At 37.9% G+C, this 21,359-nt stretch overlaps 1 protein-coding gene across 4 annotated transcripts in view; it reads right to left on the reverse strand.

Annotated features, from left to right (window-relative positions):
• Window positions 1–1,647: 1,647 nt before the first annotated feature.
• Window positions 1,648–21,359, reverse strand: part of sult4a1 (sulfotransferase family 4A member 1) — a 63,557-nt gene continuing 43,845 nt past the window's right edge. For 3 of the 4 annotated variants that reach the window (XM_023350519.1, XM_023350520.1, XM_023350521.1), the window contains 6 exons: window positions 15,171–15,301; window positions 13,010–13,090; window positions 9,838–9,964; window positions 9,627–9,721; window positions 5,001–5,139; window positions 1,648–2,797 (listed from right to left, as the gene is read on the reverse strand). In XM_023350519.1, the coding sequence (XP_023206287.1) occupies window positions 2,685–2,797; window positions 5,001–5,139; window positions 9,627–9,721; window positions 9,838–9,964; window positions 13,010–13,090; window positions 15,171–15,301 (686 nt within the window). In that variant the 3' untranslated portion in view covers window positions 1,648–2,684. Of the gene's footprint in view, window positions 2,798–2,916; window positions 2,977–5,000; window positions 5,140–9,626; window positions 9,722–9,837; window positions 9,965–13,009; window positions 13,091–15,170; window positions 15,302–21,359 lie in introns of all 4 variants that reach the window. The other variant, XR_002754277.1, reaches the window with a different exon arrangement.

Genomic DNA, 21,359 nt, shown 5'->3' on the forward strand with positions numbered 1-21,359 from the left:
AAGGCAGTTGCTTGCAACTGCCTTTAGAAGAACATTTTGGCTGCAATTCCAGAGACGTACCCCTGCACACATGCAGGGGTACGTCTCATTCCTCTTTGCAAATCAGTACAAACTGAGTCAGATTGGATGGGAAGCATCTGTGAAGATAAATGTTCAAGTCTTGCCACAGATTCTCAATTAGATTTAGATCTGGACTTTGACTGGTCCATTGTAATACCAAAATCTGCTTTCATCGAAACCATTTTATTGTAGCTCTGGCTGTATGTTGACCGAACCTCCATCCAAGGTTCGAGTGGCAATGGTGCCTCGGCTCATGGTGATGTGCAGTGCCAGCTGACTGGGTCCAGAATTCCCATTCCGGTCCATGAAGTGAGGATCTTATTCTGCATGTTTGTTTTGTTCCCTTCATGGCTTGTTGAAAACTACAAGCAGGATTTCTTAGGCCATTCTTTCATCAGCAGCTTTTTCTGGACATTATTCTGTAAATGCCAGTCTGGGGAGCTCAGGTGTGACAGCTGTGCTGATTCTCACACCAGAGCTGTTAGTCTCTCCTGCTTTTCCAAAGTTAGCATGGATTTCTTGGCTATTTCTTTGGTTTAAGTGGATGGCCAATTATTGGACTGAACAAAGATGCATAAAGTTTTAGAATGCAACTGTACTTTAAACTTCTGTTCAACTTTCTCCCTGACCTATCTGGAGTGGTCCTTGGTCTAACTGATATCGTTTTGTTCACTAATGCTCTGTAGCAAACCTCAGAGGCCTTCACAAAACACCTGGTTTTATAAGAGTGAGTTAACTGTTAACTCACTCTTAACAGTTAAGAGTCAGATAACTGACTCTTAACTGTTGGTTGCAACATGACAAAATGTGAAGAGGTTAAGGTAATGTGAATACTTTTGTAAGGCACTGCTTTCTGTCACAGCATCAAGAATTCAGAAGGTGTTGGTTCCGATGCTCGTATTTACTTCACAGATCTTCCCAGTGCCAACAAAAGTATACAGTAGTGGGGTGGTCAAAAGGAGTATATAATGGGAAAGTGGTTGCCCATGAGAATTTCTATAAAACACCTCCACCCACAATTATCTCAGGCTCAACTTAAGTCAAACAATAAAGAATTTTGTATTTGTTGGTTGGTCATTGCTGCTAGAATGCTTCTTGGCAATAAATCATGTACTGTTGGGGAGCCAGTTTGTTGGTTATATTGTGGCACATTTGTAAGGAAAATGTGTTTGCAATTTGAGCAGCAGGCCCTTGTTTGATAAATTGTTAGATAACCAAAATGTCTTGTCTCTTATTCAACAGTCAGTCAATTCAATAAATGACACCAAACATTGACAGAGATAATCTGTTCAGCCATCCAAAGTCTCAGCTTTGCTGCACAAGAGAAATACCATACCATACCAACTTTATTTATAAAGCACTTTAAAACAACCACAGCTGATACAAAGTGCTGTACATCAAAACACAACATAACAATAAAAAAAAGCATAAAATAAAAACTTACAGTTTAAAAACAAAAACATACAATTTAAAACTAGATCCCGCTAGAGTTGAAAGCCAAATAAAATAGATGGGTTTTAAGACGAGCTTTAAAAGTGGACAGTGAAGGGGCCTCCCTGACCTGCAAAGGCAAGTTGTTCCATAATTTGGGGCCCATGACAGAGAAAGCCCTGTCCCCTCTGAGCTTCCTTCTTGATCTCGGTACCTCCAAAAGCAGCTGATCTGCGGACCTAAGAGGCCGATAAGGTATGTATGGGTGAAGAAGCTCAGAGAGGTAAGCCGGGGCAAGATTATGTAGTGATTTAAAAACAAACATAAGAATTTTAAAATGAATCCTAAAATATACATATATATAAATGACGAAGACATTTCAGTGGTTTAAGATCTATTGCCAAGAAACATTGTTTCAAGATAAACAATAAACCCAACAAATGTCCTTCATTTCTGTTAAGAATATACTGAATTTTTGTAATGTGCTAGACTCTAAGCAGTGAAAATTAGTTTGCACAGCACAGTTCACCTAAGGACTGTGGAAGAAGATAAAGACAGGAGAATTGGAATGGAGACAGAGTCAACTCTCAGAAGAAAGCTCACAACTGTCAAATTCCTGAGATGTCAGTGAATGTTGACTCACATCTGCTGAATGTAACAGTACAACTACACATTCGTATGTGTACATTAAAGAAGCAATAACATTGGAAATATTGCAGTCCTGACACCATTTTTGTGGATGTTGAACACAATGTGATTTGTCTTGTTTATTAAACCAAACAGTCTCTGGAACAAGGCCAGAGTCCAGCTGGAAGTTAGAAACTATCTGCTTCCAAGTGGAAAGGAAGTAGATGTAAATACTGCATGATCCAAATACTTCTTGCTTTCTGTGGTTTGTAGAACCTGCTTGTTTCCACAGTAACCCAAATGTACACAGCAGCCTCAACAAATATAGTGAATTTTGGAACTGATCATTGATATTTTAGAAGTTACACAGTGATTTCTGTTTGGTTGAAAGTGTGATTTCTGTGGAACCTTTTTAGAAGGTCAATCTACTCTCAGACTGCACAGTTAAACTTCAGACTGATTGAGCTGATGGAAATGCAGATCATATCTCTACAAGATATGATCACTTATAGAGATCAGTGGTATCAAGGGAGTGAGAGTCTTTGGTGAGAGAGGTACAGCTGTCCTCACAGGCAGAAGTCAAAGCTTAGGTCAGATTTGGCCATCTTCTGTCTGTAATAAGCATCAAATGTCTCATTCATGGACACAGTGAAGACGTCCCTCCACACACCCACACGACCTGCAGAGAGAGGAGAAAAGGCTAGGACCAAATTCACTGGGCTGTGTGTGATCACAGTTTAGTTACACTGATCTAGCTGCGGGGTGAGCGCAGCCATCCGTGGCAGTTACTCAGCTTACCTGATGTGACGTGACATGACACAGATCAGAGCAACAGGTCAGACACCAGATTTCAACTCACTGAATGAAAAGATGAGAAAACAATAGAAAAACAGAAAAAGGAGAAGTAAAATGAATGGCAACTCAAAATTTGAAAAAAATATTTGCACAAGGACAAATGGCTTAAACTAAAACAGACTGGGTAGGTGGTTCAAAATGGACTACATGGTGCAAGTCAAACATGTGTCCACAAGAGGGTGCAACAGCCTCTCAAAGGGAGTTGGAGAGCAATTTTAGGAATTCAGTGAACTGGCTTGAAACCAGGAGGTCCTCCAGAGCCACTGTCCTCTTCCAACACACTGGAACCAAGATAGCTGAATTCCCACAACAGCATTTAGTCTGATTAGGCCTGGTAACAAGCAGCTCCTTTGGTTCAAGTGTGATGGAGAAGGTAACTGGATACGAACACGTCTGACTTAAACTGAAGTCTGAGGGAACTTAGTCTGAACACTAGTCTGAAGACCCTGTATTCATAAATCTGTCCTAGCACTTTTGATTTGGTGAAAGTCTACTCATCCCTGATGGACTGTCAGGGATGAATACACTGTATAAAAACCACTACGCTAATATCCATGATGAAGGAAAAAGAAGCAAAAAATGTGAAGATTTAATAAAGTTGGACAGCTTGCATTAGTGTTGAAAGAACTCCATGTGGACGAAGTGAAATTGAAAAAGTTTTCATAGAAATGGTGATGAGGAGAAAAACCTTTCATATAACCAAATGAATGAATTAAAGCCTGTCTTTAATTAATTCATTTGTGAATGAATTAAAGAGTTATAAAGAGGTATAAGTTACTGTTCATCATTTGCTAATGCAAACTGATTTGTCTGGATTTATCTGAGAGAAAAGTTCTAATTGTTTTTTTGTTTGGGTTTGTAAATGAACATCCACTGATGGTTGAGCTGATATTAAATATTCTATATTTACTCTGCACTGCATGATGGGATTCAGGGAGTTTTTGTAAACTTTGGGTGAACATAATGTTGTAGGTTTAACTGTTGGGATCAGTATGATGACAGGAGCTCAGAAGAATGTTGGAAAATCACTGACATTTCTAGAAGAAATTCTATACATTCTTTTGTAAACGTATTCACCTCCCTCCTCCCCTTTGAATATTTTTCATACCTGTACTTTACAATCATAATGCTTTTAATTGGTGCTTAATTGTAAAGAGGAAATAACATGATAAATGGTTTTCAAAATGTTTGAATTGTATTCCTTCTTGTATTAGAGAATTCTCTAATCCTCTAATAGAATTAGAAATAGAATCTCTAATAGAATTAGAGAATTACCTTAATTTTATTTTAAGGTAATTCTTTAAGGGCAACAATTTTGTTGCCCTTTTTTTGCAGAACAGTCTGAGCTCAGTCAGATTGGATGATCTATCGGCTCCGTTCCTTGGTCTTCATGATGCTGAGGCCACAAACAGAACTGTTGCATCAGATAATTAGATGCAGTAGGCAAAACAATGACTTCTGAAGACAAGCCTTCCTACATAGTTCTGTTTGATTCTCATCTCCCTCAGTGCTCCATCTAGGATTTCATCCATCAAACTCAAGTTCTCAATTTTGGGAACAATAACAATGTCTTTATTTTTTAATCCGTTGTCATACAGCCAAGCTACTAAGATGACCAAAGGTATTTTAGAATTACTATTCTGTTTGGGGATTTTAAAAGTTGACTATATTTATCTAGTGAGACTTGTTATTTGTTGCCTTGTCTTTAGCACTATTTGACAAAAACTTGTCTGCTGGAAATTTTGCTAAAAATGTAATAAATAATCAATAAAGATACAGCACTGACTGGTTTACCAGATGAATACCTGCAATGACTTTAACAAAATGGTAAACTGCACATTTAAACAGGGTGAAATCACAGTGAACCAGGTAGGAATTTAAAAAGAAACAGGGAAATCTTAAAATAAGATATGAGAGGATTTGATAATTTAACGGTTCCACACAGGCTCTTAAAACAAATCTAAGTAAAGTAATGTTTAAAAATAAGTTGAGAACTTTAAGAGGCCATCTGTTGGAAGCTCACTCACAGCTAGAGATAGACAGTGCCTCAGATTTGCAGCATTGCTCAATCAGTTGGTTGCAGTTTTCCACCAGAACTTCCAGCTGAGTTTTATCACAGGAAACACCGAGGAACCGGGCCAGATGCTCCACCATCGTCCCCAGGTTCTGGGAAGGGAACACAAACCGCAGCATCACATTGGAGCACCAGTTAGCTCTGTGACCTCCAAACTGCAACCTCCAAACATTCAGATGGTTTCACTGACTCTCTGACAGTAGGTCAGGTTTTTACACTCAGACACAGAACAGTTTTGTTAGAACAAATCTGTCATGTTGGGACAGTAAAATATATCAACATAATCTGTCTCTATCACAGTTTAAGTTTGCATATACTGTACATGTATCGTAAAAGGCCATTTTGACTTGGAGTCACTTTGTTATTGCTCAGCCTGAACTTTCCACTAAAGAGGTTTTTCAACAATAAATACAAGAAACTGATTCTGTACTAAAAATATATAAATGTGTATGATTTCTTTTTTTCTTTTGTATTTCAAAACAATATTTTCACTCATAAAATGGACATTTGACACTCTTTTTTTTCCTCATTCATTTCTCTGCTCAGCCACAGAAGCAGCTGTAAGACTCACTTCACATAAACTCACCAGGAAGAACATTTACTACGCTGGAAGAGATTTGGAGCAATAAAAGGTCAAGCCCTGATCGCTGCTTTACAGCAGCTCTGAGTCATGCAGAAAACACTGACATCATGTTACATAACATGTAACAGGTTGGAAGCTGATATAGCTGAGGTGCATTTGATGTTTTCATTTAGAGTGGTGCCAAGACAGATTTTACTGGGATTTATTTGTTTATTCCTCCTCTTATTGTGAATCCTGTGGAAGGGAGAAGACCAGGATGATGCAAAGTCAAATAGTTAATCACTTCAGTAGGCTAGAGAGTTTCATGATCCTGAAATGTTTTCATGTTACAGTATGTTTTCTTCTCATCTCCCCCTCCCTGCCTGTGATTCTCCACTTGGGGTGCCTGCTGTGTTGCTCATTCACTTATTCCCAACCAAACCTCAGCATAACATGACCTATTTTCTGATAAATTATATCAATTTCAACTCCATTTATATGTAACTTTACATTATTATAGAGCCAATTATCAGACAATTCCATATACCCTGCTCAAAAAAAAAATAAAGGGAACACTCAAATAACACATCCTAGATCTGAATGAAAGAAATATTCTCATTGAATACTTTGTTCTGTACAAAGTTGAATGTGCTGACAACAAAATCACACAAAAATCATCAATGGAAATCAAATTTATTAACCAATGGAGGCCTGGATTTGGAGCCACACACAAAATTAAAGTGAAATAACACTACACGCCGATCCAACTTTAATGTAATGTCCTTAAAACAAGTCAAAATGAGGCTCAGTATTGTGTGTGGCCTCCAAGTGCCTGTATGACCTCCCTACAACGCCTGGACATGCTCCTGATGAGGTGGCGGATGGTCTCCTGAGGGATCTCCTCCCAGACCTGGACTAAAGCATCCGCCAACTCCTGGACAGTCTGTGGTGCAACGTGACGTTGGTGGATGGAGCGAGACATGATGTCCCAGATGTGCTCAATCGGATTCAGGTCTGGGAAACGGGCTGGCCAATCCATGGCTTCAATGCCTTCATCTTGCAGGAACTGCTGACACACTCCAGCCACATGAGGTCTAGCATTGTCCTGCATTAGGAGGAACCCAGGGCCAACTGCACCAGCATATGGTCTCACAAGGGGTCTGAGGATCTCATCTCAGTACCTAATGGCAATCAGGCTACCTCTGGTGAGCACATGGAGGGCTGTGCGGCCATCCAAAGAAATGCCACCCCACACCATTACTGACCCACTGCCAAACCAGTCATGCTGAAGGATGTTGCAGGCAGCAGACCACTCTCCACGGCGTCTCCAGACTCTGTCACATGTGCTCAGTGTGAACCTGCTTTCATCTGTAAAGGGCACAAGGCGTCAGTGGCGAATTTGCCAATCCTGGTGTTCTCTGGCAAATGCCAAGCGTCCTGCACGGTGTTGGGCTGTGAGCACAACCCCCATCTGTGGACGTCGGGCCCTCATACCATCCTCATGGAGTCAGTTTCTAACCGTTTGTGCAGACACATGCACATTTGTGGCCTGCTGGAGATCATTTTGCAGGGCTCTGGCAGTGCTCCTCCTGTTCCTTCTTGCACAAAGGCGGAGGTAGCGGTCCTGCTGCTGGGTTGTTGCCCTCCTACGGCCTCCTCCACGTCTCCTGGTGTACTGGCCTGTCTCCTGGTAGCGCCTCCAGCCTCTGGACACTACGCTGACAGACACAGCAAACCTTCTTGCCACAGCTCGCATTGATGTGCCATCCTGGATGAGCTGCACTACCTGAGCCAATTGTGTGGGTTGTGGAGTCCGTCTCATGCTACCACGAGTGTGAAAGCACCACCAACATTCAAAACTGACCAAAACATCAGCCAGACAGCATAGGTACTGAGAAGTGGTCTGTGGTCCCAACTGCAGAACCACTCCTTTATTGAGTGTGTCTTGCTAATTGCCAATAATTTCCACCTGTTGTCTATTCCATTTGCACAACAGCAGGTGAAATTGATTGTCAATCAGTGTTGCTTCCTAAGTGGACAGTTTGATTTCACAGAAGTTTGATTTACTTGGAGTGATATTGTGTTGTTTAAGTGTTCCCTTTATTTTTTTGAGCAGTGTATATATTCTTTTTTTCATTTAATGAAATTTATTATAATCAAGTAAGTTACCAATTTCTCCAATCAACAGCACAAACAAAAATCAAATAGATTACAGGTCTGTTTACCCGCTGAGTACCTGCAATAGTTAATTTAAGCCCACATGGCTGATTATTATTATTATATTCAAATTTTTTGTTATATATATATATATATATATATATATATATATATATATTTATATATATATATATATATATATATATATATATATATATATATATATATATATATTATTGGCTCTAGTGGCCTTTATTTGATAGTTAATTGACAGGAAAGTGGGTAATGAAAGAAGGGGAAAACATGCGGCAAAGGTCACCAGGCCTGGAATCGAACCTGCGACAGCCGCGTCGAGGACTAATGCCTCCATATGTGGGTCGTGCTTAACCCCTGCGCCACTACAGCACATCCATATTCACATATTTTGCATAAATCATTTCTGCTTTATAACATTTTTAAAAAACTGAAACATTTGTATCAGCTTGATTTCAATCATTTCCCTTCAAATCAACAAAATCTTTAATCTTTGAAAACATCTGGAGAGGAGAGAATATTTGTGGCTGTAAACCTCCTAAAATTGATCAGACAAAATGGAGTAAAATGACGTTTGGGAAAGCAAATGGGAAAATTTTGATCCTTCAGAATCTGGACTCTTGGACAAGCTGTCTATAACATAGCACAACAACAAGTAAAGATGATTAAAGTAAATGTAGATCCAGAATATGAGACAGATAAATCAATAGAAATGTTCAGTCTGCTGAGTCCAGCCTCTGACTCCCGGTCCTGGACCTTTTCACTGCATGTCTTCCTGTCCTTTCTCTACCCTCTTTCCTATCCAGCATCTGTATTTTTTGACCAGTTAACTTTTTCTTATGATTTTTCAAATCTTTGTTTTTGCTTAAATACTTCAGCCAACAAAAGAGGTGATCATGAGGTTAAATTTGCAACAACCAAAAAAACATCTCCAGTTTCCCATGCTCAATCTCCATGTGCTGAATGAAAGAATGCAGGAAGTAGAAACTGAACAGAAAATATTAAAAGCCATGACTGAAGCCATGATGAAATCTAGTCATAGTAGGTGCTGTTTTCATTTCTACATTAACAATTGGAACTGGAAGGTTTAAATACATTCTATAAAAATATACATTTTTCTCGCAGTCAAAACAAAACTATGCTTGTATGAGCTCAGTTAGGATTACTAAATGATTCCTATTTGTTAAGAGACCAGAATGAAAATGCACCTGTTGGTGTATTTTAAACACACTGCTTCCTTGTGTGACATCATGAAAAAACAAAAGATATCAGGAAGATAATATGGACCTCCACAAATCATCCTTTGGTACAATTTTCAGATACCTGAAGGTTTTACATTCTTCTGTTCAAACACAAATATAAACAGCATGAGAATGCTCAGCATTGAAAGGAGTTATGACTGGTGTTTTAAAGGGAGGGGTGTGGTCAAATGTAAATTTGATTGTGCAGTCCCCTGCAGTTGATTGGAGGATGTTGATGACTTGGAGAAGATGGATTGGTGGCCTGGGGAAAGTGACTATAGGGAGCTAAGGCAAACTGTTCTTCATCCCTCCTCCTCTCATCCTAACCAGTCACATGACTTCTGCTAGTTCTGCTGAACTGTTGGATGGTGCTTGGTAAGGGTGAACTGCCTCTTCTTTTCATATTCATTTTTCTCCTATTTATTTAGGGAGGTAAGTTGGTGTAATTTGGTTTGCTTGTTTTTTGTCAGCTTAAATGGGCTCAAACTTGATAGATTTTTTTGTTTGCTTTGGTATTATAGTTCATCCTGAAGTTGTCATGATGTGACAACTTCATGATGAGTAAATGGAGAAGACAAAATATTACCTTGAACATGTCTTCATATTTCAGGAAGAGGACATTGGAGTCCAAACGATGCTCCCAAAATTCCTGAACATGTTCAAACCAGGAACCATAAGCTACTGCCGGATGAAATAAATAAAACATTGGCAGAGTTAGAGCATGCTAAAAATCTAGATGAAGCAAAGCATAAAGAAAGTCATATTAATTAATCATTTTGAGATTGAAAGACTCTTACATTTATCATTCATGAAGCGCCGACAGAATTCCTGAAAAGTTCCACGGTAGCTCATGGTCCTGAGAGAGCGGTGGAACTGATAGTAGGACACCACCAGGTCTTTGGGGTTCCTGGCCATGTAGATAACCTGAGGGGCCCAGGGCCGGGGACATTAACAATCTTATTTCATTACCAAGAATTGGTTTGTTGTGATTCTGTAAACCCTAACTTAACACAAATAATTGAAGTAACTTAAATTTATGAAAAGTTGTGGTCACTCGTTTCTATCAATTAAATAACTCAGAAATACATTTTTTAAGTAAGAGCACAGTTTTTTTAAGTGTAGCACAAGATTTGGAGCATTTTACAGGGGATATATTATGCAAAATACCCTTTTTTAGTCTGTCCTTTGAGTGAAAAAAAATTAATGTATTTTTGGGTTATTATTTTCAGTCTGTTCATTTCTCTCTATTGCCTATAACATTTTTCTTGTCTATGAAAAATAACGGTGCTAAACACGGTCATGACTTCCTGCTAATCAGTCCTGTGAATTCGCCAGGTTTTGTTGTTTTGCAGTCCAAGTTTATGTGAACGCAAAGTTGCAAATAGACAAGTCAAAATGTTCAGTTCTAGGATGTATTAACGCACACAAATCTTTACATCATCCCCAAGCATGATGTAAGGATTTGTGTCAGAGGTTGCGCTAGACTTTTTTGTTGTCTGTTATATTGACAGACAGCATTAAAAAAAGGGTCATATACTATTTTTACTCGTCAAAATAAAATCATATTATTATCGGCTATTCCTGAACGTCGCTCTTCTTCTGGGCATGGGATGGTAATGTCTATTTGTTAAAACCGCAGGATGAGTTAAGTTTAATTCTTCGCACCGCATTAGTTGTGCAGCAGATTGAGCATGTTAAAGTAACTTCTGCACTTTTATTTATTTCCTCAAGATAAACTGGGCTCTTCTGTTTAGACTACATATATATTAACACAGCATTGCATTCTCTTTATTATTTTTTTTCTGTTCTGGATGTACTGGAGACTGGAATTAGTGGCACCATTTCAGCAAAAGGTTTGGAATGCACTTCTGAACCAGATGCTCCAAAGTGTCCAGTCCATAACTCCTCAACACCCTGTCAGCTCTCGGTCAGAAAGACTCATTTAGTTCAGTGTCCATGAGATGATATTCAGATAGGATATTTTTATTGATTGATTTTAATTACCTCTGCCATTAACTCTTTGTGTAAAGTTTATAATGTCTAAGGTAGCCGCCTTTCAGAAATTAAAATAAGGAACACCCGTCACGGCCCTCATGGGGTGGGATGGCCGCTGCAGTGATAGACAATATTTTATATTGTGTTATAAACAAACAAAGTGTTTGTTGTTAAGAAAAAATAGTTATTGATAGAACAATCATTCAAACATAGAGGTTGGTTAGACATAACCAACACACTAAAATACACTAAAATTACAGCAAAGCTTATAATGACGTCCTTGGTTTGATAGTAGCATTGAGCCTTCTGCTTCTGTTAAGCGCTGTGTGCTAGCTTTTAGCTTCTTGAGGATAAAACAGTATTGTATTTCGTATTATTTTGTATACGAAATACAATACTGTATTTTGTATTATAATTATTTGGCTTTGCTATTTTTGGCTTGGGGAACATGTGCAAAAGGATCCAGTGATGTTCTTGACGCTCCCATTATCTAACTCCTTAATTATGTCAAGGTTTTGTTTACTTCATTCAAATTGTGGTCGCATTAATATTTTAATAGGTGCATGACACTATAGTTAAACTACACTTCATTTTGTGGGAAGTTGGTATGAATGGAGAGTTTGTAAATACAGTAATAACTCCACTGTGATGAATTCATTTTAATACATGGCTCTGCAGGTTGGCCGTCTTCAGTGTCCTGCTCTGGATCATGCTCTGTCTCCAACATGGAAGGTTGGATGGACTAGTTTTCTGTTCACATCTTTAATAAAATTTAGAATAAAAAGCTTTTCTGCTGGTAGATAGTTGTATCGCTGTTATCAGACTATAAAAATGGCCAAATGGGGTGGAACGCCCTGCACCCTGAAGGGGGTGGAGCGTGGAATGTCTCATTCATGTTTAAAAAGACCACAACAAAACCAGTTCCTCTAAAAAGCTTCAGAACAGGTAAATGAGGAGTCTGGAGCTGCAATAAGGAGGAAGTCAGACCAAATTATTACAGTCACATTGCAGTGTTATGGTCCTACTTTATATAGACCATAAGAGAATGATTTACATGTGAAAATTCAAATTCAAAATATTGATCCTAAAGGGAAATTAAATGTTGTGGTAACTCAACAACATATGAGTTTGACATATATGTAAAAGCATAATATGTCCGCTTTAAGTAATGATTAAATGACAGTTATGACTTTGATGTTTGAGTTTTTTAGTTGGAAATGTATATTTTGGGCTAATTACGTATTTAGTTGTTTGCTATTGTAGCAGCATTCCTTTCTTTAGTATTATGTGCTTGAGTTCCTCATAATCCTCCATCTAAAGATGTTTGGTGTGAGGTATGGCTTATGCAGTCTATCTAGCATCGGAATAACATCAGTGAATCTGTGATCGATTTCATTGGTCTGTTGAAGAAATCTGTGGACGCGCATTCACCTGAATTCAGCCTGGCTCCACATAGCTGCACCTCCTCACCCTGGTTTGGTCTTTATGAAACTGATAGTCAGGATGAACTGATACTATGTGAAGCCTGGCTTTGTCTCTTATCCTGGATTTCTTAATCCTACTTTTGTCAAACAGCCCTCTGGTTCATGTCAACCAGGTTAAATAGTAAAAGCCCAATGTGAACAGCAGCTGACGTGCAATAAATTAACCAGTTTGCAAATGTTATTTTTAATGTCAGGTTATCGTCATTTTAGACTCCCCCCTTAAAATGGTTTCCTCAAATTATTTGAGTTCCACTAACTTATCAGTTTTTACAGTGTATTAAACTAAACATCTGTAGGATAATGCAGCTGGGCCCAGTCATATTGATGGGAAAAGTACAAGATCCAATATTCATTGGAAGATCAAAGTCCTGAGGCAGTCATACTCTAAAATCTCATAAGCTCAAGGCATATTCTGATGATAGCAGAAGACCAAATTATTCAACTAACATCTTTGAGATACCAAATCACACATGGCCTGACATGTACTGACCTTGGCCTCTCCGTTGTGCATAGCTGTAGGGAGAAATCGGTAGGGTAGATGGCTTTTTATCAAGCGAGGAGAGGTCAGCTCCTGTAGAAGAACAGAAACAATCACTTCAGCAATCTAGAATCAAGCATTAAAATGTCTTAAGGTTTGCAAAGTTTTGTTGTTGGTTAATGTGGGGTGCCCAATATAGGTTCCTGGAGCCAATACAGGCCATTGGAATTATTTTTTGGCCCTCCAACTTCAAACCAGGAATGGTACAAACTTAGAAACTGCTACATACAATACAGACTACTTAACTTTCATTGTCAAGCTTTTATTTTTATTGTTTCTCACATTAAGTAGGAGACTGACCTAAACCCTGTTCATGTTGCTGAGAACAGATTAAACTATTTTTCTGCAAAAAAAGAGAAATAAATTACCCTAAAAATTGGAAACTTCTCTGCCTTTTATTTTTATACACCAAATCTCCAAAACAGTTTTTATGTTTTAGATCATGTCACAAGGCGACATTGGTGAAAGCAGGTAAACCAGAACTCAGATCCGTTTTCAAAAGAAAAACCTCTTTAATACGAAAAAATACTGGTACCAATCCAATGTACTCGGAAAGACTCACTGAGAGAGCAGCGAGTAGAGTTCAGACAATGATCCCACAAAGACTCAGGTAAACCAGTAAACTCAAATACACTGGGGATCAACACAATCACAAACAATCACACAGCTGCGACAATTATGCCCAGGTGGCAGGCATCAGGAACAACGAGGAACTGAAAAACACACCTCATGACAGTTCAATAATTTACAGATCCATTTGTTACAAAAAAAACTTGTTACTCATATTAATTCAAATTCTTCAAAGAGTTATAGTAGATGGTGATGGCTGTTGGCAGGAAAGATCTCCTGTAGCAATCTTCAGATTCTGCAATCTGAATCTGAAGAAGCCTCTGATTGAAGACACTGTTTTTCCAAGATAGTCTCATGAAGAAGATGGTCAGGTTGCTTCACTATTGTGTCTCCAGTGCAGTCCGTTGTCCAGATGAACATCAAGATATGTTCATCTGGACATACCTCGATATATGTCCATACATCAAGGTATGGACATGTGGACATACACATGTATGTCTTCTCCCATGATGGAAACAGGGTTTGATCAAACACTGTTTCTTCTGAACTCTACTATCATCTCCTTTGTTTTGTTCACATTAAAAATGAGATTATTGCTCCCATCATGACACAAAGTGGTCCAGCAGATCTCTGTACTCTGCTTCTTGTCCATTTCTGTTTCACCCGACAACTGCAGAGTCATCTGAGTATTTCTGTAGATGACAGAAGTCGGACTTGTGTTGGAAGTCTCAAATGTACAGAGTGAAAAGAACGGTGAAAGTACAGTGCCCTGTGGTGCACTGTACCACAGGGCACAGTGCTACTGACCACCTGGTTAGACACACAGTCCTTCAGTCTCACAAACTGTGGTCTGTCTGTCAGGTAGTTATAGATCCAGCCAGGTGATTGTTGAGGCCTCCACCTCCATCTGTGTCTTCGGGAGTTTCTGACAAAGCAGATCAGGCTGAATTGTGTTAAATTCCCTGGAGAAATCAAAGAACGTGATCCTCACAGTGTTGCCTGCTTTGACCAGATGACAGTGGGTTTGTCGCAAAACCGTATGACGACATCTTGAACTCCAACTCCATGGTGATAAGCAAACTGCAGGAGTCCTGATATGAACTTGTCTGCTTATTCAGGTGAGCCAACAGGAGTCTCTCCAGAACTTTCATGACCTTCCTTTATTACTTTTAATTTAAAAAAAATAATAATGTCATTGCAATAATAATAGCATAACATATGTTAAGAATCCTGGATTTATGCTCTATGTCTCGTCCTGAGCCTCTCTGTCCTGCAGACCGCTGCTCTTGTGCTTCACTGATGCCCTGCCTCTGTGCCTCATATGGCTGCTCTGGTGATGCCTCATGTCTGCTGTGGGTTCTGGCGCTGCATCTACTCATCCTTTACTGATTTCTGGATGCCGAGTATTGCAGGCTTTCTACCGTTCTTGCAGCTCTAGGTGACAAGTTCCCTCACATGAAGTCCAACAAAGATTGATCTAAGCATACAACTATTATAACATTAAAAAGGTTCTCATTGAATGCTGATCAGATGTTAGTTGTACCTGTATGACATCCAGCCCAGGCTGAGGGTATTCTATGACAGGTAGCTGCTCATCGATGTTCATAAGGCCAATCTCATCAGGGTCTGCTCCCTGACTCACTAGAAACACAACTTCCTGCAGCAGACTGGTTCCTACATGAAGAGACAGAAGGACCAGAATATTAGTGACATTCAGACAGTGCTTCCACATGAAGGTTCTGACCTTTTTAATGTTCTAAACTCATTCAAATATAACGTCAAAAGGTAAATTAAACACTGTTCACCATGTTGTTATTTATTAAGCAAAGATGAAGGACACATTTTCTCTCTTTCTACTATAAATATATTGTTGGAATATTGAATGAGCAATCTAAAAATAAGAAAAATAGATTTTTTAGAACAATGTTCAACTCCCACTTGGGGATTCTGATGTCTGGGGCTTCGGTCTGCCGTGTTGGTTTCTGGGTGAGGATTTGAAAAAGAGCTTCTTCTACATCTCCAAGAGACAAGACCACAATATTCTGTGAGTCTTGCCTGGATTGGGAAGATGGGACGTCTTCCTGAAGCCAGGTGAGGAGACCTGGCTGCAGCCAACCAAACACACACACGCGCGCGCGCGCCCACACACACACACTCGCCCGCGCGCGCGCACACACACTGAGCTCTAATTTCTGGAACCCATCTGGAAAGCTTGGTATCTTTTCCACGGACCCGCTCAGGTGTAGGAGGGAGCAGGATTTGGGTCACAAAGAAAATCCAAGATAGAAGTGGCTGAATGTGTGTCTGGTTTATTACCGCGGACAGGTGTTATGCCGAGAAATGCATGCCTGCCGAAAATTGCATGCCCTGTCGCGGGAGCGCGCATCGCTCTAAACTCTCGCATATTGATGAGAAAACGGACTGAAATATGACCGAAGAGGACATTTTTGAAGATATTCGTAACATTATCACGTTTCTTAATCATGTAAGACATAAAACGGTGGGTTTTATTTCGCAGATTAATCGAAATAAATACGGTTTTTATAGCTTTATTGAAACATCTGAGTCGAACGTTTTTCAGTCAGCGTCTGATGAAAATGTTCTCCGCAGATGGTTTGAAATTCCCCGATTTTTCTTTTAACACAATGGCTTAAAGCATTACAAAACAGAAGCCCGTTGTGTAGAATATTTTATATCATCCTTTACTGTCTAGTCTAATAATGTAGGGGGGATGCATTTTAATTTCTGAGCCAGCCAATATTTGTATCCCATGTCTATTGTCCTGTTGATATGAAACTTACAGAATTAGCTCAGAGAGAACAAGTGTCATTACGTAGAAAAGGTAAAATCCCTCTTAATTCTTTATTTCTCCATTTTAGCAGGGGATGCATTTTAGGGCAAAGCCTATTATTAGCCTGCCAAAATATGCATGCCCCCTCTATTTTTCTCAAATATAATCCTATTGATATGAAACTTATACCAGTAGTTCATAGAACAAGTTTGATTATGTAGAAAAAGTTATTCCACTCTTAACACTTTATTTCTCCATTTTAGCAGGGGATGCATTTTACGGCAGAGCCTATTATTAGCCTGCCGATATCTGCACGCCCCCTCTATTGTTCCCAAATATTATCCTATTGATATAAAACTAATTTCAGTAGTTAAGGGAACAAATGTGATCATGTAGAAAAAGTTATTCCACTCATAACTCTTTATTTCTCCATTTTAGCAGGGGATGCATTTTTTGGCAGAGCCTATTATTAGCCTGCCAAAATATGCATGCCCCCTCTATTTTTCTCAAATATAATCCTATTGATATGAAACTTATAACAGTAGTTCATAGAAAAAGTGTGATTATGTAGAAAAAGTTATTCCACTCATAACTCTTTATTTCTCCATTTTAGCAGGGGATGCATTTTACAGCAGAGCCTATTATTAGCCTGCCAAAATATGCATGCCCCCTCTATTTATCTCAAATATTATCCTACTGATATGACACTTATACCAGCAATTCATAGAACAAGTGTGATTATGTAGAAAAAGTTATTCCACTCTTAACACTTTATTTCTCCATTTTAGCAGGGGATGCATTTTTTGGCAAAGCCTATTATTAGCCTGCCAACATATGCATGCCCCCTCTATTTTTCTCAAATATTATCCTATTGATATGAAACTTATACCAGCAGTTCATAGAACAAGTGTGATTATGTAGAAAACGTTATTTCACTCAAAACTCTTTATTTCTCCATTTTAGCAGGGGATGCATTTTTTGCAGAGCCTATTATTAGCCTGCCAAAATATGCATGCCCCTTCTATTTTTCTCAAATATAATCCTATTGATATGAAACTTATACCAGTAGTTCATAGAACAAGTGTGATTATGTAGAAAAAGTTATTCCACTCTTAACACTTTATTTCTCCATTTTAGCAGGGGATGCATTTTACGGCACGGCCTATCATTAGCCTGCCGATATCTGCATGCCCCCTCTATTTTCCTCAAATATTATCCTATTGATACGAAACTTATACCAGCAGTTCATAGAACACGTGTGATTATGTAGAAAAAGTTATTTCACTCTTAACTCTTTATTTCTACATTTTAGCAGGGGATGCATTTTTTGGCAGAGCCTATTATTAGCCTGCCAAAATATGCATGCCCCCTCTATATTTCTCGAATATTATCCTACTGATATAAAACTTATACCAGCAATTCATAGAACAAGTGTGATTATGTAGAAAAAGTTATTCCACTCTTAACACTTTATTTCTCCATTTTAGCAGGGGATGCATTTTACGGCAGAGCCTATTATTAGCCTGCCAAAATATGCATGCCCCTTCTATTTTTCTCAAATATAATCCTATTGATATGAAACTTATACAAGTAGTTCATAGAACAATTTTGATTATGTAGAAAAAGTTATTCCACTCTTAACACTTTATTTCTCAATTTTAGCAGGGGATGCATTTTACGGCAGAGCCTATTATTAGCCTGCCAAAATATGCATGCCCCTTCTATTTTTCTCAAATATAATTCTATTGATATGAAACTTATACCAGTAGTTCATAGAACAAGTGTGATTATGTAGAAAAAGTTATTCCACTCTTAACACTTTATTTCTCCATTTTAGCAGGGGGTGCATTTTACGGCAGAGCCTATTATTAGCCTGCCAAAATATGCATGCCCCTCTATTTTTCTCGAATATAATCCTATTTATATGAAACTTATACCAGTAGTTCATAGAACAAGTTTGATTATGTAGAAAAAGTTATTCCACTCTTAACTCTTTATTTCTCCATTTTAGCGGGGGATGGATTTTTTGGCAAAGCCTATTATTAGCCTGCCAACATATGCATGCCCCCTCTATTTATCTCAAATATTATCCTATTGATATGAAACTTATACCAGCAGTTCATAAAACAAGTGTGATTATGTAGAAAAAGTTATTTCACTCAAAACTCTTTATTTCTCCATTTTACCAGGGGATGCATTTTTTGCAGAGCCTATTATTAGCCTGCCAAAATATGCATGCCCCTTCTATTTTTCTCAAATATAATCCTATTGATATGAAACTTATACCAGTAGTTCATAGAACAAGTGTGATTATGTAGAAAAAGTTATTCCACTCTTAACACTTTATTTCTCCATTTTAGCAGGGGATGCATTTTACGGCAAGGCCTATCATTAGCCTGCCGATATCTGCATGCCCCCTCTATTTTCCTCAAATATTATCCTATTGATTTGAAACTTATACCAGCAGTTCATAGAACAAGTGTGATTATGAAGAAAAAGTTATTCCACTCTTAACACTTTATTTCTCCATTTTAGCAGGGGATGCATTTTACGGCAGAGCCTATTATTAGCCTGCCAAAATATGCATGCCCCTTCTATTTTTCTCAAATATAATTCTATTGATATGAAACTTATACCAGTAGTTCATAGAACAAGTGTGATTATGTAGAAAAAGTTATTCCACTCTTAACACTTTATTTCTCCATTTTAGCAGGGGATGCATTTTACGGCAGAGCCTATTATTAGCCTGCCAAAATATGCATGCCCCTTCTATTTTTCTCAAATATAATTCTATTGATATGAAACTTATACCAGTAGTTCATAGAACAAGTGTGATTATGTAGAAAAAGTTATTCCACTCTTAACACTTTATTTCTCCATTTTAGCAGGGGATGCATTTTTTGCAGAGCCTATTATTAGCCTGCCAAAATATGCATGCCCCCTCTATTTTTCTCAAATATAATTCTATTGATATGAAACTTATACCAGTAGTTCATAGAACAAGTGTGATTATGTAGAAAAAAATAACTCTTTATTTCTCCATTTTATCAGGGGATGCATTTTTTGGCAAAGCCTATTATTAGCCTGCCAACATATGCATGCCCCCTCTATTTTTCTCAAATATTATCCTATTGATATGAAACTTATACCAGCAGTTCATAGAACAAGTGTGATTATGTAGAAAAAGTTATTTCACTCAAAACTCTTTATTTCTCCATTTTAGCAGGGGATGCATTTTTTGCAGAGCCTATTATTAGCCTGCCGATATCTGCATGCCCCCTCTATTTTCCTCAAATATTATCCTATTGATATGAAACTTATACCAGCAGTTCATAGAACACGTGTGATTATGTAGAAAAAGTTATTTCACTCTTAACTCTTTATTTCTCCATTTTAGCAGGGGATGCATTTTTTGGCAGAGCCTATTATTAGCCTGCCAACATATGCATGCCCCCTCTATTTTTCTCAAATGTCATCCTATTGATATGACATTCATACCAGTAGTTAAGAGGATAAGTGTAATTATGTAGAAAAAGGTAAAATTCCTCTTGACTCTTTATTTTTTCAAGCTAGGAGGGGGATGCATTTTTTGGCAATATTGAATTTGAGCCTGTCGATATTTGCATGCCTTACCTATTTTCCCCAAATATCATCCTATTGATATAAAACTCATACCTGCAGTTAAGGGAACAATTGTGATTATGTAGAAAATATTATTTCTTTATTATCGCTATTGCAAGGATACTGAAGGAAATAAATCTGACAATGCATCTTTGCTAAATGTAAAGCATGCACAAACCATTTTTATTTTGGTTTAACATAAAAATTAAATCACTTTTTTTCATTAATTTCAACAAAAGAATATTCATAACAAAAATTTTTGGAAAACCAATTAAGTCAACAAAAATTATGTCACATGTTTAAACTGAAAATCCACTGAACTGCAGTGATTAACGAATTAGATTGGTACAAACATAAAATCTATAAACACATTGCACAGCAGTAGTCTGTGTCGGTTTGTGGGACCTTAATGCAGCCTTGGTGGTACCACCAGTTGCATCTGTCACATGTGATCTGTAAATAAATAATACAAAATGGTCAAATAACAACATAAAGAATGTTTTTATTAGTTTCTTATCTGTTTACTGAAGGTGATATTGGGTTTTGTCAACATAAAGTTTCTTCTTAATTATCAATATATGATTGGTAGAACTTTATTTGAGGAGATGACACCATGTTCCTGACATGTATGGAGGTAAAAAAATTCTAGGACCACAAGCAACTGTGTTTAATGTTTTACGACTGTACTTAAAAAAAAACTTAAGCTACTTCCCACTTACCTGCCTTGGGTGTTTATTTATTTTATTATGATTTATTTTTGTATATCTACATACTTTGCAACTATTTTAAGGATGGTATATGGTTTGCTTGAATTGATTTTTCACTGCATTACATTGTTGCCTTACCCACATGTGATCTTCTGTGTCCTCACTGCCACAGTGTCTGCAGAGTCTGTAGAGTCTCCACTGACTCTACAGAAAAACAAACCGCATCTTTAAATCAATGTTATAAAATCATCTTAATGGTATTTTTTTGCGTTTTTTTTTTTTCTTTTAAATAATTCCATTTGTTAGTGTTCTTTTGAAAGTGGAACAATAATCCTCTGTGTAGATCTCAGTCGTCTAATCATCCCTTTTTGATAATGTCTGGTCTCATAAACAAATACAAGTAATAGAAACTGTACATCATATTGGCATATTAGGCAGGCGCACATGGTGTCTGTCTATTCATGAATTGAAACACACATGTATTTAAGGTATTTCTGGGATTTATGGTAAAAGAAAGCATCACTTAGTGTTTAATTTTTTAATAATTTTCTCCAACTTAAGCCACTGAAAGTATAAAAATGGCATTCAGAAAATTTTAATATGTCTACATATA

The sequence above is a fragment of the Xiphophorus maculatus genome, chromosome 17 (assembly GCF_002775205.1).
Source record: "Xiphophorus maculatus strain JP 163 A chromosome 17, X_maculatus-5.0-male, whole genome shotgun sequence".
NCBI lineage: Eukaryota > Metazoa > Chordata > Actinopteri > Cyprinodontiformes > Poeciliidae > Xiphophorus > Xiphophorus maculatus.